The sequence below is a fragment of the Macrotis lagotis genome, chromosome 3, assembly GCF_037893015.1.
Source record: "Macrotis lagotis isolate mMagLag1 chromosome 3, bilby.v1.9.chrom.fasta, whole genome shotgun sequence".
NCBI classification, from domain to species: domain Eukaryota; kingdom Metazoa; phylum Chordata; class Mammalia; order Peramelemorphia; family Peramelidae; genus Macrotis; species Macrotis lagotis.
In genome coordinates, this window is record NC_133660.1 from 114,258,223 (window position 1) to 114,275,054 (window position 16,832).

General features: G+C 37.9%; 1 protein-coding gene across 1 annotated transcript in view; it reads right to left on the reverse strand.

Moving 5' to 3' along the window:
* Window positions 1-7,243: 7,243 nt before the first annotated feature.
* The window catches only part of MND1 (meiotic nuclear divisions 1), a 105,198-nt gene continuing 95,609 nt past the window's right edge, over window positions 7,244-16,832 (reverse strand). The window contains exons 7-8 of the mRNA XM_074229107.1: window positions 10,018-10,062; window positions 7,244-9,148 (exon numbers count right to left, since the gene is read on the reverse strand). Coding sequence (XP_074085208.1) covers window positions 9,042-9,148; window positions 10,018-10,062 — 152 coding nt within the window. The 3' untranslated portion in view covers window positions 7,244-9,041. The remainder of the gene's footprint in view (window positions 9,149-10,017; window positions 10,063-16,832) is intronic.

Here is a 16,832-nt window from a genome sequence, read left to right on the forward strand (position 1 = left end):
TATGAATATTTTTGTACAAGTGATGTTTTTACCCTTTTTCATCATCTCTTCAGGGTATAGATAGACCCATTAGTGGTATTGCTGGATCAAAGCGTATGAACATTTTTGTTGCCCTTTGGGAGTAATTCCAAATTTCTCTCCAGAAAGGTTGGATGAGTTCACAGTTCCACCAACAATGTGTTAGTGTTCCAGATTTCCCACATCCCTTCCAACATTGATCATTGTTCTTTCTGGTCATATTGGCCAATCTGAGAGGTGTGAGGTGGTACCTCAGAGAGGGCAAGTCACTCTTAACCCCATTGCCTTAAATAAATAAAATTTAATTAAAAAAAAAAAAGAAATGGGGGCAGCTAGGTGGTAAAGTGAATAGAGCACCGGCCCTGGAGTCAGGAATACCTGAGTTCAAATGCGGTCTCAGACACTTAATAATTATCTAGCTGTGTGGTCTTGGGCAAGCCACTTAACCCCATTGTTTTGCAAAAACCTTGAAAAAATGACAAAATGGACTGTTTCAGAAAGACCAAGAAAACTCACATAAATTAAATCAGAGGTAAGTGAACAGAACCAGAATAATTTGTACGATAACTACAACATTGAAAAGAAATATGACTTTGAAAGAAGGAACTTAGACTTGATAATCTCTAAGAGACCATATCCTTCTCTGTAGGCACATTTAAGAGTGGTTTGCTGATGGAAAATAAGCAATTGTTCAGTTGTATCCAACTTATCATGATCCCATGCACCAGTACATATCAATATTGCCAATGAAGTTATCTTGGCAAACATCCTGGAATGGTTTCTCATTTCCTTTTCTCGTAAGGTAAGCATAAAGTTGCGTTAATAATTAGCTTAATTATTCACTTTGCTTTCATAGCTATTCATACCCTAGAGTTGGAAGGGTTGTAAGAAACCAGATCAGAACATCAATCTTCAGATTCCAGCATCAATTCTCTTTCTTTCCCCTCTCAAAATAGACAATCATTGGAGACTTGCAAAGAACCTGAAAAAATGGTAGTCATGGAGAATGAATGACCCAATTGGTATACTGATGTAATGGAATATTATAGCACCATAAGAAGTGATGAACATGTAGCAACCGGAGAAACAAGTCAATAGCTAAAGTATGGCAATATGGTACAATGGAAAGAACGTGATATTTGAATCACAGAATCTGGGTTAGACACTCGTTCTGTTATTCCGTTACTACCTGTCTTATCCTGGCAAGTCACTCCATTGTAACTTTGAGTCCTCATGTATAAAATGAGGGGGATCTGACTGGGTCAACTCTAGGGTCCCTTCCACCTCAAGATCTAGGATTCTGTGAACTGATACAGAGCGAATGAAATAGAACCAGGAAAATAATTTATATAATGTCCAAAGGAATATGAATGAAATAAGAATAAAAAGACACCAAACTGCTATGTAATTGTAATGAGCAATACCGGCTCTGGGAAAGAGATGAAGTAAAGCAACTCCCTGTTTTATTAGAGCTTAAAAGGCAAGACTGTGGGGATAGAATGGTGCAATACCATTAGACCCCTATGTGACTAAGGGGGTTGGTTTCTCATAACTATTTTTCTTGGTTATATTCTCATGGGCAAAGGAGAGAGTATATAAGCAGAAAGAACTGAAAAAACAAAAGGCATCAGAACTTAGTTAAAAGGTTTTTTAATTGGTACTGGCAACTTGCTGTCAACTCACAAAGAGAAGTATAACTAACTTAAGGACTCAGGGTTCAATCATGATTACTATTTGCTTTCCTGTTTAGTTTCTTAAGGGAACTCAAGCTTCCAACATCAACAAATTAATTCCTATTGAAAAAAGAAGTGAAATGAAAAATCTTAAAGGGTAATAGTCAGGACTAAACATTTTTATAATATCAGACTCGTTGGCTGCTAGTCCACATTAACTATCAAAGCCAAGCTAGGACTCTAGATTTGTGATCCCCAGCAGACCAAACCAGGATAACACCTATTGATAAATTTCTTATTGCATAGTTCAGGGAGATGAGAGTTAACAACAAGGAAGGCATCAAAGCTCTGAAAGAGTCATCTTAAAAAACACAGATTGGCTAATGGTACTTTTATTGCAAAGAGATCATTGTGGAATAAAATTACATTTCAAAGAAATGGAATAATTCCTATTGGCATTTATAATCTTTCTTCATTTTTTTCCCTCTTACAGGGACTTATATGGCATTCCCCCCTCAAAATTTGTAACTATACAAATGTCAATATATTAAACTTACATGTTTGTGACCCATTTCCTGGCCTACAATCATGGATATCTGTAGCCTTGAGATTCAATGCCTTCTGAGTCCCTTGGCATAAGGTTACATTTAATGACATAACCTTTTTATTTTTACGGGTCGGATTTTTTAAAATTTAAGTTGATTTACTGAAACCCAACTACATACATGTAAGCCCACTATATTCATAGAAAATACATTTTTCTCTTGACTTATTTATATATCATGAAGAATATCTCCAAGGGAATTACAGTCTCTGTCTCTTGAAAGTATGATCAGTCCTGATATTTCTTCGAAACAATTACCACAAATATAACTCTTACATTACTTACCTACATTTTTAATGATTTACATGTTTTGAAGATACTATGTCTTCATCCCCACCCTAGAACTTCTTGATTCTCCAAACTACTCTGATAGGGTCCAGCTGTAGCAAACTCACTAAGGAATAAAAAGGGTCCAACTGTGGAATATTCATTCAAGGATATCATGACAGCTATTTCTGACTCACACCCAGATCTTTATCTCAAAACTATAAGTCAATAATAAGTCAAATGTGGAAAGGGGGAATGGTTACTTTGTTCCTCCACTATGAACATTTGTTTTTAACATTTTTTTATTGTGAGCTAAGACCAGGTACTATTTCTGATTTTTCCTTTTTATCTGAACCTAGTAAGTCCTCAACACTTTTTTCCCTTACATTCATCTTGACCATCTTAGTGATGTGATGTGAACATGAAAAATTTCCTGATAATCAAGGATATTAATCACTCGTTTGTAAATTCTTTGGATTTTAAAAAATATTCTTTAAAAATGATAGATTTCACTTTCTTATAACACTTGAAAGCAAGGCAATGGAGATTATTTATTCAATATTTTTAAAGTGCCTACTATGTATGAGGTACTATGTTATGGAGATGCTAATAAAAGACCCAGTCTCTACTCTCATGGATTTTGTCTAGCAGATGTCACCTTTCTTTCTGACCTTATCAAAGACACCTAGGAAGTTCGTCAATTAATGAGTAGCTGAAGGGTCAATATCTCTAAGATGACTGATTCCAAGCATAATAAAAATTGTGTCAAGCCTCAAAGTTAAACAGGTCAGGGAATAACCAGAAGCAGGAGACTGAGGCCATCCTGACAGTGATCTATATTATACAAGTCTGATAAAAAGTCCTAGCAGATTGGGATGACATATTATGCCCATTGTTGGTCTCCTGCTTTAGCTCTTTTATCCTCATTTCTTCCTCTAAGGTATTTTTTTTTTTAATAGGATAGGGAGAGTCAAGTCTCTCCCTACCTAATGTTTGGCTAAATGATGTTTTAGGTGCCATTAGTTTTAGAATATAAAATATTTGCACAGAATATTATATCTGAGAGCTTCTTCCCCGAACGAAAAAGTTTCTCCTCTGGTTATAAGGTGGTTCAAAAAGGATGCCTAATCAAGCTGATGGTAGAATGACAAGCTATTTATTCCTCTCCTACACTTAATCTTTCCAGTGAGAATCTTTCCCCAGGCAACTTAAACTCTGGGCCTGGAACTCTTACACAACAAATAGTGAAGGATCAAGCCTCTTCCTACCCACCTGCAGGAAGTGATTATGGAGCCTTGGGGCACTCTGTCTGTACAAAGACCAAATTCACAGCAAATCTAATGAATGCCATTTGGGTCACTGCAGACATGAGTATTTCCTTCAAGCTGACCAAGAGAGAATATCTGAATTTGACTGCTTTTGGGAGGAAAAAAGTGGAGGTGGCAAAGGATGTTGTAAACAGCTGTCTATAGTTTTCTTAAAAATTGTCATTTTTAGATTAACTAGCAAATATCCTTCAAGTGGGAAAAATTACATGTGGGGTATGTTTCTTTTTAACTTGTCCTTTTATGGGGGGTGTAGTTTTAGGAATCCTAGAATGCCAATGTCGGGACAGAGAAGTCATTGAGTCAGTGTAGAATAAGATCTATATTTTTTGAACATGGCCAATGGAAGAATTTGTTTTGCTTGATGATATGTTTTGTTTACAATTTTTTTTAAATTTCCTAAAGCAAGGTGAAAAAATTAAATGTTTGCTAATTGAAAAAATTTAGCTTAATTTAAAAAAAATCCCTGAATGTCATAGCTAATAATATCTATGTTTTATGTTATATCATAACCTTTGAAGAGACTCACAAATGCAAGGGTATGATGGGAGTAGGGAAGGAAGGATGAGAAGGGAGTTACTTTTAAATATTAAAAAATTCATATTGGTCTCACATTTCACCTTTAACATTTACTTGCTGGATGATAATGGACAAGGCACATAACTGCTCTGAAAAGCACTTTCCTCCTCTATAAAATGAGGACAACTGTAATATCTATTTCATTGGGCTGTTATGAAGCTCTAATTATATAATAGATATAAAGCACTTCGTAAACTTTAAAGAACTAGATGGAAGTTGTGATGACTACCATCTTTTTTCCCACCTTCTATTAACATAAAAATTGCATAAACCTGATTAACCAATGTGAAATTGATTGGTCTTTGCAACAGAAAAATACAAAATTAAAAGTTTAAAAAAGTTTAGTTTTGTTATTTTGGAAATTCCAATGTAACTTTAAATTGGATTGGACTTCAGTATTTTTTCCAACGGGAAATGACAATATCATTTGGAAAGCATATACAGATTTCTCAGTCTTTAGTGATGCTTTTTAGGACCTAAAACATGACCAGGGGAAATAATAAAGATGGTAATGTAACTTAAAAATGTTTTTTGATCCATACACATGAACTAAAGACTTCAAATTAATTATATCTATTTTAATTTTTTTTGGACTAGACTTAATAATATCAATGATGTTGGGAACTTCCAGGGAGGAAATTTTTTCTATCAATGCAGAGTGGTACTAATTTTACATCTTAGATTTTAGAGGCTGGCTTAAGGCATTGAAATATTGACTTGCCCAGAATCACCCAGCTAATTAAAATGGTAGAAGGAAAATGAGCCAAAGTTTTCTGGACTCTAAGCCCAGATCTTTATGCACTCTCCTGGGCCATGTTGATTCTTCCTAAATTTCATAGGATTCTAGATCTAAAGCTGGAAGGAACCTTGGTCCTAAACTTCTATTTATTTAATATATGAGGGAAAGTATAATGATATTTTCACAACCTATTAGAATAAGGCCTTGAAGAAATAAATTCAATAATTCATATTGACAGGAATTTTCAGTTCATTGTCGAAGATATGGAAGAATCACAGACTCAAAGCTCGAAGGCAAAAATCAAAGATCATCTAGAGAATCCCATAATTGAAGAGGAATCCCTTGCCTCATTTTATTTATTTATTTGTTTGTTGGTTTGTTTATTTATTTATTTTTTTAAATTTTATTTTTTTAATTCTCATTTTGTACAAATGTTTTCTTTTACATTAATAAAAAATTCTTGTTTAAGAGTAAACAAAATACCCCCCCCCCATGAATATAGACTTGCTTGGGCGATAAAGTAAAGGGGAGAGAAAAAAAATTAAAATAAAAAAATAATAGTAATAATTGTAGGTATGGCCAGGTGGCGCAATGGACGAAGCTCCAGCCCTGGAGCCACGAGCACCCGAGCCCACATCCAGCCTCGTACACCCCACAATCACCCAGCCGTGTGATATGCAAGACACCCAATCCCCACTGTCCTGCAAAAACCAAAAAGAAGAAAAAAAAAGACCCAAAATAAAATAAAATAGTAATCATAGTAAGGGTGGCTGGGTGGCAGATAGAGAGCATTGGCCCTTGAGCCAGGAGCACCCAGGTCCAAATCCGGCCTCAGACACCCAAAGATTACCCTGCTATGTGGACCCAGGCAGGCCACCCAGCCCCATTTGCCCTGCACCCTCCCCCAAATAATAATAATAATAAAAAATGTGCTTTAGTCTCTGTTCCAACACCAACAACTCTGTCATGGGTGGATCGCATTCTTTATGGTAAGTCCATCGCAAAAGTTACTTCCATATTTTTCCACCATTGCCATTGCTGATTGCAACTCCCCCCTTTCTTATTTCTCCATTACCATGTACTCTATTTTCTCTCTCCTTTCACTCTGACTCTGCTGTAGGGTCGCTGAGTGGCGCAGCAGACAGATCCCTGGTCCTGGGGCCAAGAGGCCCTGAGCCCCCATACCACCCCTTAGGCCCAGAATCCACCTGGTCCTATGGTCCTGGACAGGCCTTCCATTCCCAGCCCCTTGCAAGAAGTAAAAAAGAAAATGTGTTATATCTGACCACTCTCCCACCATGGTCCATCCTGTCCTCCTTTATTCACATCCCCACCCCTTCCCCCTGCTCCTCCCTCCTTCTTACTCCAGATGCCTATACCCCATTGAGTATATATGCTGTTTCCTCTCCTAGACACCTCTGATGAGAGCAAAGGTTCCCTCATTCCCCCTTGCCTCTCCCCTTCCATATCATTGCAATAGCTCATTGTAATAAAAAAATCTTATTATATGAAATATCTTGGCCTATTCCCCCTCTCCTTTTTCTTTCTCCCATTACATTTCCCTTTTTTTCTATTGACTCCATTTTTACACCATATTTTATCTTCAAATTCAGCTTTCTCCTGTGCTTCATCTATAAAAGCTCCCTCTACCTGCTCTATTAACTGAGAAGGTTCATACGAGTATTATCAGTGTCATGCAGGAATACATGCAGTTCATCCTCATTAAGTCCCTCATATTTTCCCCTTCTCCTCCAATCTCCATGCTTCACCTGAGTCCTGTATCTGAAGATCAAACCTTCTGTTCAGCTCTGGCCATTCCAACAGGAACATTTGAAATTCCCCTGGTTCATTGAAAGTCCATCTTTTTCCCTGGAAAAGGACATTCAGCCTTGCTGGGTAGTTCATTCTTGGCTGCATTCTAAGCTCTTTTGGCTTCCGGGATATTATATTCCAAGCCCTACGAGCTTCCAATGTAGTTGCTGCTAAGTCCTGTGTGATCCTGACTGCAGCTCCATGATATTTGAACTGTGTCCTTCTGGCTGCTTGTAATATTTTCTCTTTGACTTGGCAGTTCTGGAACTTGGTTATAATATTCCTAGGGGTTGGTTTTTTGGGATCTCTTTCTCGAGGGGGATCAGTGGATTCTCTCCATTTCTATTTTGCCCTCTGCTTCTAGAATATCAGGGCAATTTTCCTGTAGTAATTCTTTGAAAATGATGCCAAGGCTCTTTTCCTGATCATGACTTTCAGGTATTCCAATAATTTTTAAATTATCTTTCCTAAGTCTGTTTTCCATATCAGTTGTTTTTTTTCAATGAGATATTTCACATTTTCTTCTAATTTTTCATTTTTTTGGTTTTGAAGTATTGATTCCTGATTTCTGGTAAATTCATTAGTCTCCCTGAATTCTATTCTTTGTCTGAAGGATTTGTTTTCCTCAGAGTTTTCTTATCTCTTTTTCCATCTGGCCAATTTTGCTTTTTAAGCATTCTTCTCCTCAATAACTTTTTTGAACTGTTTTATCCATTTGACCTAAGCTGGTTTTTAGCATGCTATTTTCTTCAGCATTTTTTTGGATTTCCTTGACTAAGCTGCTGACTTCATTTTCATGTTTTTCCTGTATCTCTCTCCTTTCTTTTCCCAGTTTTTCTTCCAACTCCCTCCTTTGATTTTCAAAGTCTTTTTTGAGCTCTGTCAAGCCTGAACCCAATTTCTGTTTTTCTTGGGAGTCTTTAGATGCAGGAGCTTGTGCTTCCTCATCTTCAGACTGAGTATTTTGATCCTTCTTGGGCTCATATGCAAAATATTTCTCAATGGTCTTCCTCTTGTTTCTCTGCTTGCTCATTTTCCCAGTCTGGGCCTGGTTTTGGGGTGCTTCCTGAGCTTTTGGGACACTCCCACAAGGGTCTCAGTGTGTGAGGCTCTGTCCTCCCCTCCTGGTCTGTGAATGACCATAAGTGCTCCTCTCTGCCACGGGGCTGAGGTAGGGGGCCCTGCTGTTCTATGGGGGGGGGCCTAGACTGCAATCAGGATCTGAATGTGGTCAGAGCCCCAGAGTCCTGTTCCAGGGGCAGAGGACAAAGCTAGGCAGTCTCTCTTCACTCCCCTTCCTCAGCTCAATGGGCTCATGCCCTGGAGGCTCCTGCTTACTGGCTCCGCCTGCTTCTGTTTCAGGCTCAGGGCTGCAGAAAGACCAAGCTGCTCACAGTGTGCCCGTAGGGCTGGGCTCCACATGCTCCCTCTGGCAGAGGTCCCCCCTGTTCCCCCAGTTTGTGCCCAGTGCTCCCTGGGGTACAGCTCAGGAGACTCTCCCGCTCCTGTGATCCGGGGCTCCCAGCGCCCTGAGGCTGCCTCTGGGAGGCTGAAGTTTTCTTGCTCTGTCAGGCCGCCCCTCCGACCCTGGGGGAGCAGAGCCTTTCTGCTCTTTTCCAGGTTACCTTGAGTAGGAGAACTGCCTCACTAGGTCCCTCTGTGGGTTCTGTCTCTCCAAAGTTTAGTTAGAGTCCTTAGTTTCAAGTTTTATCAGAGAGCGCCTAAGACTGGATCCCTTCTTGTCACCATCTTGGCTCCACTCCTTTCTATTTCTTTTAAACCCCCTTGCCTCATTTTTAAGACCCTCGAGGGATTCTTACTACTCCCGAGGCAGATTACTATACTTCTTTTAATAAAAAAAGGGCAAAAACAAAAGAGCAGAACACAAGGATTTTATGCTTTATTGAAGGAATTCAAATAATAAAAAAACATAGTTTCAAGTGTATTACATTTTAATAATCTTGGAAAGATAATATTACTATACATATATACACACAAGTAATCTAGAACTACTGTGGAATGTTTTAGTCTATGTAGTCAAAATCTTCTGGAATTCCAAAGTTCTTATCAATTTTACTTTCTTCAAATCCAAATTTCCTTTTGGCCCAAGATTTTATAGCAAATATGTTATCTATGAGAAAAAAAAAGTAATATTTCAAGGTAGGTGTACTTATAATATGTTTCAAAGATACCTGGGATGCCAAAATTAGTCAATAATTGTCAAACAAGGGGCAGCTAGGTGGCACAGTGGTTAGAGCACTGGCCCTGGAGTCAGGAGGACCTGAGTTCAAATACATCCTCAGACACTTAATAATTGCCTAGCTGTGTGACCTTGGGCAGGTCACTCAAACCCCATTTGCAAATGGTGAAACTAAAGTGGAAATATATTAGTGGACACAGGGAAGAACAAGATCAGAATTCTAAATATGACAAACATCATCTAGGCAAGTCTTGCAAAAACATTAGGAAAGCTTAGATTTGGAAGGGGTCATAAATTTCAAACTGGAAGGCACCTTAGAGATCATCTAATTCAACCCTTCATTTTTTGACAAGGAAACTGAGACTAAATGTGGTTATTATTTAATCATTACATTTGGTACTAACTAGCAATGCTGAGATTTGAACCTAGATATTCTAATTCCAAACTGAGTACTTTTTCCATTTTTCCAAATCTAAGCCATCATTTTACACAGAAGAAACTGAGGTTCAAAAAAAATAAAATAATCCTCCTAAGGTCACAGAGACTTCTTATTGGAAGTATTTCCTAAATGATTATAATTTTTTTTTGATTCACTGGAAGCTTCTTTAAAATTACCTCACTGTACATATTTTAAGCAATGCTTGAACTTACAAAATCCAATCAATACCCAAGTTTTCAGGATTGTAAACTCCTACATAGACCAAGGTACACACATATCTCTGATGTCCTAACACAGTTATGGCACAACAAGTTTATTTTAGAACTCTTGTAATGGAGCCAGGGTTGTGTAGAGTACATACCAGTCCATCTGTTAGCAGCATCCTTGGCCACTTTATTTGCTTGCCCTAAAAGTTTTTAAAAAGAAAAAAAATCTTAATTTTTATATACAATTTCATCCATTTCATATATACAAAAGGTTAAATAATAAAAGCACCAATGTAAAAGATTTAAATATGCTAAGAAACTGAACTCAGAAATTTAGAAAGAAAGAAGACAACTTAAGAAAGAAGACTTTCTTATTTGTTTTCAGGAAACTTCCTGTTTTATTATGGTAAACTAAATTGGAGCACAAGAATAATACTGATCAATGGAATGTCATTTGAAAGAATCACTCAGTCTCCTAACCTCTTTCCTCTGGGTCCTTGAAAATAAGTTTGTAAATTCTCATCACCATAAGCTTTCCTTAAAAAGTAGCATCCCTCAGAGTCCTGGATTGAACCAGGCTCAACATAATTCAATTTCAGAACAAGTATAAAATTAACCAGGAGGAACAATTATTTTATATTTGCTATCTTGAAATTTTAGCTGGCTTGGGACTATTGCTAGTTGCATACACAATATTCCCTCCAAGGAGGGAGATTTGTTTTGATAAATTTTTTTCCCCTGAAAGAATCCCAACAATGGAATTCTTAAAAAAGAATCAGTCTCTATCTTCATATGTATTTGTATAAATATACACATATGTGTGTATTTATAGGTTTTTTATATATATATATATACACCCACATATATGCATACACATACATACAAACATACACACACACACACACACACACACACACACACAGTTTTTTAAAAAAAGAATTCCATGGGAAAGAAATTCCTTTGAACTGGCTAGTTTTACCTTTCCCCATTGAAAGAAAGCCAGAGAAGCTAAATTCTTATTATTCCAATGGTTTCTCACACTTTGATCATTCCAAATTATTCTTGCTCATACTTGCCCGATAATAGTAATATTTTACTGACAACATAAAATATAAAGTTTATCCCCTAGGGGTTATTGAGAAATAAGTAAGAGATAAAAGAGCTCTGCTTGCATGAACATAAAGATAAACCTTAAAAAAGACTCAATAAATAAATCATGTTCCTAAATAAATGAAAGAAACATACAAGGATATGGTTGTTTTACTCCAAGAGCTTCAGTAGGAAAAATTTCCTTCCCCATTAAGATCCCAATACTTAAACATAACATAATCTCACTGCCCAAGGGCCCATACTGATGGGTCCAGCTCTGGGTTTTCAAGGTCCAAGTCCTGCCTTCTCCCCTGAAACACTTATATCTTTAACTTTCTGTTACTGGTTCCCCTTTCTGTACTATGATCAACCATGATGGTTTGACTGGAAGGACACCTAACCTTCACAGAGTGAATAGTTTGTTTTCTAAGTATGCAAAAAGGGCTCTTAAATGGTTGGAGGAGGAGGAGGGAGAGGAGAGGAGGGGAGGACTTGGTCATTTGGGTATTAGTAACCAGGGCTCAGCAGTAAAGTCATTTGGGTTCAAATCTTGGCTTTGCCATGTAGTTCCTATGTGATCATGGCCAAATCACTTATGTTTCCTCAAATTGTGGGCTTGCACTAGTTGACTTTTAAATTCCTTTCCATCTCTAAATCTTTGGTACAAGAAATATCAGTAAGAAAGAGAGAGAGAGAGAGAGAGAGAGAGAGAGAGAGAGAGTGTGTGAGAGAACATATTATAAGTAGCAGGATCAAATAAAGAGAGAAGCCAATTAAAAATGCATAAGTATGTCTTGGTAAAACTACAAGGGTAAATGACAAATTTGAGTATCTAAGAAATCTTAGTCTTTTTTTTGGCAAGGCAATGGGGTTAAGTGACTTGTCCAAGGTAATTATAAAGTGTCTGAGCCTGGATTTGAACTCAGGTCCTCCTGATGCCATGGCAAGTGCTCTATCCATTGAACCTCCTAGGTGCTGCAGTTTTGTTTTGTTTTTCCAAAGCTTAAAATTGCACTAAGACTTTTTGGGACACCTTTTATAGGAAAGGAAATAAGTGAGGCCAAAATAGGCTGGGGTAAAAAAGCACCTTGATCAACAAGGCCAGAAAGAAATCAGCAAGCTACCAATGAGAACAGTATAGGTAGGAAGACAGTACAAGAAATACTAAAGTCTGATGGGATTTTTGTGGGAATGGGTTCATTTCTAGCCTTTTAGGTTCTTACTCGAGGCCCAGGTCCTGAAACTTTTTGGAACTCAGACCCACTAGGGTCAGCTAGAATGGGCATTATCAATTCTACTTCACTTCTCCTGGACCTGAAAGAGACTCTCTTGAATTTCAGTGGGACAAATACTTCAATGAAGAGAAGGGTAGACTGGGCTTGAGTCTGGTGGTGGTGGTAGGAGGTAGTGATTCTGTTCTAAACAATCTAACTTTATCTGCCCCCCCCAAAAAACATCTAGCAAACACCTGGCCTGGCTATCCCTCTTCTCACTTCTCTGCTTCCTAAGGAAGAACTAGAAGGGAAAGAGAAGAAAAGGACCATTGGAAAGTGACAGCCTCAAGAATAGCTAATAATTTGGAAGATAACTGATTTCAATGGGTGCTCCTCCACTGTCAATAAACATCTGTAAAGTGCCTATCTGGCAAGAGAGTCTACCAGGCACAAAGATAGAAATAACAATGATCTCTCAAGGTATTTACAATACAAAGAGGTCAAGAGATGAACAAAAATATTTATTTGACAATTAATGCACCTCACACCTTCCCTATGCTTCATCTTTTTTTTATCGTTTTTCCTTTATAATATAAATATTCCAATTATATTATATAATATATTCCTTTATATATGTATCATATATGTGTGTGTGTTTCCTTTACATTAATAGAGAATCTTCCTGATTCAGTGAAGCCTTCTTTTCTTATAATAATGGAGAGAGCCATACCTCTGTAAATACTCTATACTAAATACTTTCTTTCATTTTTTCATGTCCTCAATAATATCTTTTATGTGATGTAAGTTGACACCCTGCTGTATAGCTTGCTCATGTCCACCATGTATATTTTCGTTTTCCATTGGGTTATGCTTGATTTTAATTTCTCTGAAATTTTATATATTTATATATATTTTCATGATTCCCTGGAATACAAGATGAATGGAGTAATCCTGGTTTCTCACATGAGATCTCCCTCCAACAGAATTCTGTTCCCAGTTCACTGAATATCTATATTGCCTACACACAAATACATATTTGTATACACACACATATATATGTCTACATATACCCACAGTGTGTATATATATATATATATATGTGTGTGTGTGTGTGTGTGTGTGTTTAGATATATACACATGTTATGGCTTTGTCTTTTTTTTTTCAGTTGTGTCCAAGTTTTCTTTCTTCTTGATCCTATTTGGGTTTTTCTTGGAAAATATATTAGAATGGTTTGCCACTTCTTTCTCCAGATTATTTTACATATGAGGAAACTGAGGTAAACAGGGTTAAGTGACTTGTCCAGGATCACCCAACTAGTAAGTGTCTGAGGCCAGATTTGAACTTGTGAAGAGGAGGCTTCCCAGCTCCTGCTCTGATCCTCTCTCCACTGAGCCCCCAGGCTCCTCTTGTACTGTTCCCCTAGTTGTACAGTTTGCTTTCTGGCTCAGCACCTCCTCCTCTCTCCATCACTGGACCCAGAAGAATATGAGTATGGTTCAACCCTTTCAAACACTGGATTTGGAAGTCTTCTCCCTGGGATTTACTGAAATATGTGTAGGAAACACCTAACCTGTCCAATACCAGAACAAAATGAAGGGTGGGGGATGGCAGGACCAGAGCAGTTGGCAATTCTGACACTGAGACTCCTAAAGCCAAGCACTAACAATGGAAAGACTTAGTAGAGGAATTGAGCCTGAGGAAGGAGCACATTCCATGACATCTGGAGAAAAAGGAAACCTCAAGTTATTTCTGGTTCCAGGCAACTCCTTGAAGTTAGGCAACTGGTGGGGCAGTAGAGTCTGACCCAAAGTCAGGAAGACCTGGGTTCAAACACTTAGTAGATGAATTATTGAACCTCTGCCTCAATTTCCTCATCTATAAAAATGAGAGGGATGAAAATTGTCCAGTCTACAATAAGAGTCTGAGGTAGAGCTCTAAGTCAATGGTACTTTATTAATGGGTTTGTGACCCCCTCCAATGAAGCGGACCTCAGAGCTTTTTCATGATATGAGATGCCTCCTTCTTCAAGGACCTTGTGGTTATAGGGTTTGATAGCCAATTATGTAGAGAGGCATGGTGAAATACAGTCTCAATGGTTGATATACCTGCTTTTGAGGACCGAAGTGACATAGCAGAGGGTCCTCATGTTGGGTGGAGCACAGGGCACCTCCACTGATTAAGGGTCATAAGACGGTCACTTGCTCATAGAGGACAAGAGAGAGAGGTTCAGAGGCCCAAAAATAAATTGGAAGACTTTCCATGCAATTGGGTGACACACCGGGTGTGGTCACCACTACAAGGAAAAACAAAGGTAAGGAAGGCCTCATCTGGTTTCCTGTGATTAAGCAAGTGAACTGACAATCTGTAGCTCCCAGCTCTAGGGTCTAACACACATAACTTATAATCACTACCTCTATAGAATTATATCAAATTGATTTATCCTGATTGGAGATAGAGTAGGGGTCCAAATGAATGATTTCTCATATTCCTCCCAAGGTCATTATGAGGTTCAAATGAGATAATAATTGTAAAAAAAAATTGTAGCACAGTAGCTAGTACAATGCTTATTTCTTTCCCCTTGCTGTGAAATTTTTTTTGCACACTCCATTTCCTCTGTATGAGCTCTCCTACTCTAAGCTTGGTCCCCATACCTGTAAAACCTTCTCTTGCCACTCCAGTCCAAAGAATGCCATTTATCTCAGAAAGCACAACACCTATTTTCAATGCTGCCTAATCAGCAACTGATCTTTTAATCAGAAAGCCAGATAGGTCATTAGAGAGACCATTTGTCAATCAATTACTCAATCACACAAATACTTAATAAGCATCAAGGTCGTGTTAGGTCCTGGGATGCTAGAGGTACAAAGATAAAAAACAAACTATATGTTTTAAAGAAGCTTGTGTTCTATCAAGGAACCATAAATACAGATATAATTATATGCAGAAGATAAGATTGCATCTGGAACAACCCCATCTTTTTACAGATGAGAAAACTGAAGCCACAAAAATGAACTAGCTTTTCCAGAACGATACATCTAATGAATGGTTGTGCACAAGCCCATAGGGGATGTTTCTTCTACTGTGGGTTCACACAGTAGAAAAATAATTGGCCTTTCGGATCAAAAAATCTGGTACTCAATCTTACTGATCTTTCGTGTGCTTACACCTTGTCTTCCTAGCTCTACCTCCAGAGTTCTTCTCCATTTGAAATGACTTTGTATTAACTTATCAATGCATGTGATACATGCTCTCAGGAGAAGTCAATTTCTTCAGAGTAGGGTCCATTTCACTTCTGTCTTTGGTTTGGCTTTTATTTTTGCACATAGTGGGTACTGAATTGAATTCTAAGTTAATAGAAAGCAAAAAGTCCTTACTCCAGGCAAATAACCAGGCAGCTGGGGGGGGGGGGTACAGTGGCCCTGGAGTTATATAGACTTGAATTTGAACCTGGTCTCAGACACTTAATAATTGTGTGACTCTAGATAAGTCATTTACTCTCTCTTTGACTCACTTTCCATAACTGTAAAATGGGCCATTGTGCAGCTCGTATACAGGAAGCACTATATAAACATCATATTATATAATACAATGTAAACAAATTACTACTATATGCTTTGTAAAGATTCTCCAAGCTAAGCCTTTGAATATCTTGGGTAAGAACTGAAGCTGCTAGCTAAATAAAGGCAGGTCCATGGGTAGGGGCACCATACTGGTGTCTAGGAGAGCCACTGAGGTGGAAGAGGACTTGGGACTCCATAGCCCTCCAGCAGTTAAGAGTCCCCACTTCTAAACTCCAAGAATCATTTTAGCTCAAATTTCCTTACACCAACCTTTATATTGAACTTTATATTGAAATGTTTCCCTGCAGACCAACAATTCTCCAAGTACTCTTTTTTCCATTCCTTGCTTTTGCATCTCTAGGGCCAGCGGCAGAGTAGAATGAAGAACAGCATTGAGCCAGTGGTGGCACGTGCATCTGAGGGCACCAATTAGAGCCCCTGCGTGGAAGCAGTCTAAATGTTTATTAAAAACATACCACAAGGTCTTACCAACAAACTTCTCCCCAAATCCTAAAACAGTCAAACCCTCAGGTTCCGCAAGGCCACAAAGGACTTGTCGCAACAAGGTTTTGCTTTTATTTTTATGGTGAACTGTGTGTCAATCAGTGAAGAAACACCTCCTAAAGCAGAAGCACCCAGTTCTACAGTTTGTAATGTGACAGGGCAACCTGCCATGGATCACATCGTCAGGATATAATCTGAGGCTGGAATTTGTTTCTAACTAAATCTGAGGTCCTCTTTGGTCACTCCTGCAAAGATGCCTCTAATAAAAATATAGCACTAATTTGAATGAACACTATCAAATCTTTAAAGTATACTGCTTAAAATATACATTTTTTTCTTATTAATTTGTTATTGGTCTTTGTTTTGGGACAGTCATTATAGCAAGTTTTTCACCAGTTCCAAAGGAGAACATGATACTACTTAATCCTGAAAATTCCTTGTGGCCCTGACAAAGAAACTTTAATTTTTTACTAAGATAGCCTTAAAATTATTCCATTTTGCAATTCACACTGAATTTATTCCTCCTTTTTATCAATAGTGTTCATTCAAATTAGTGCCATATTTATAGTCTATGGGGAAACGTCAATATAAGGTTCACATAA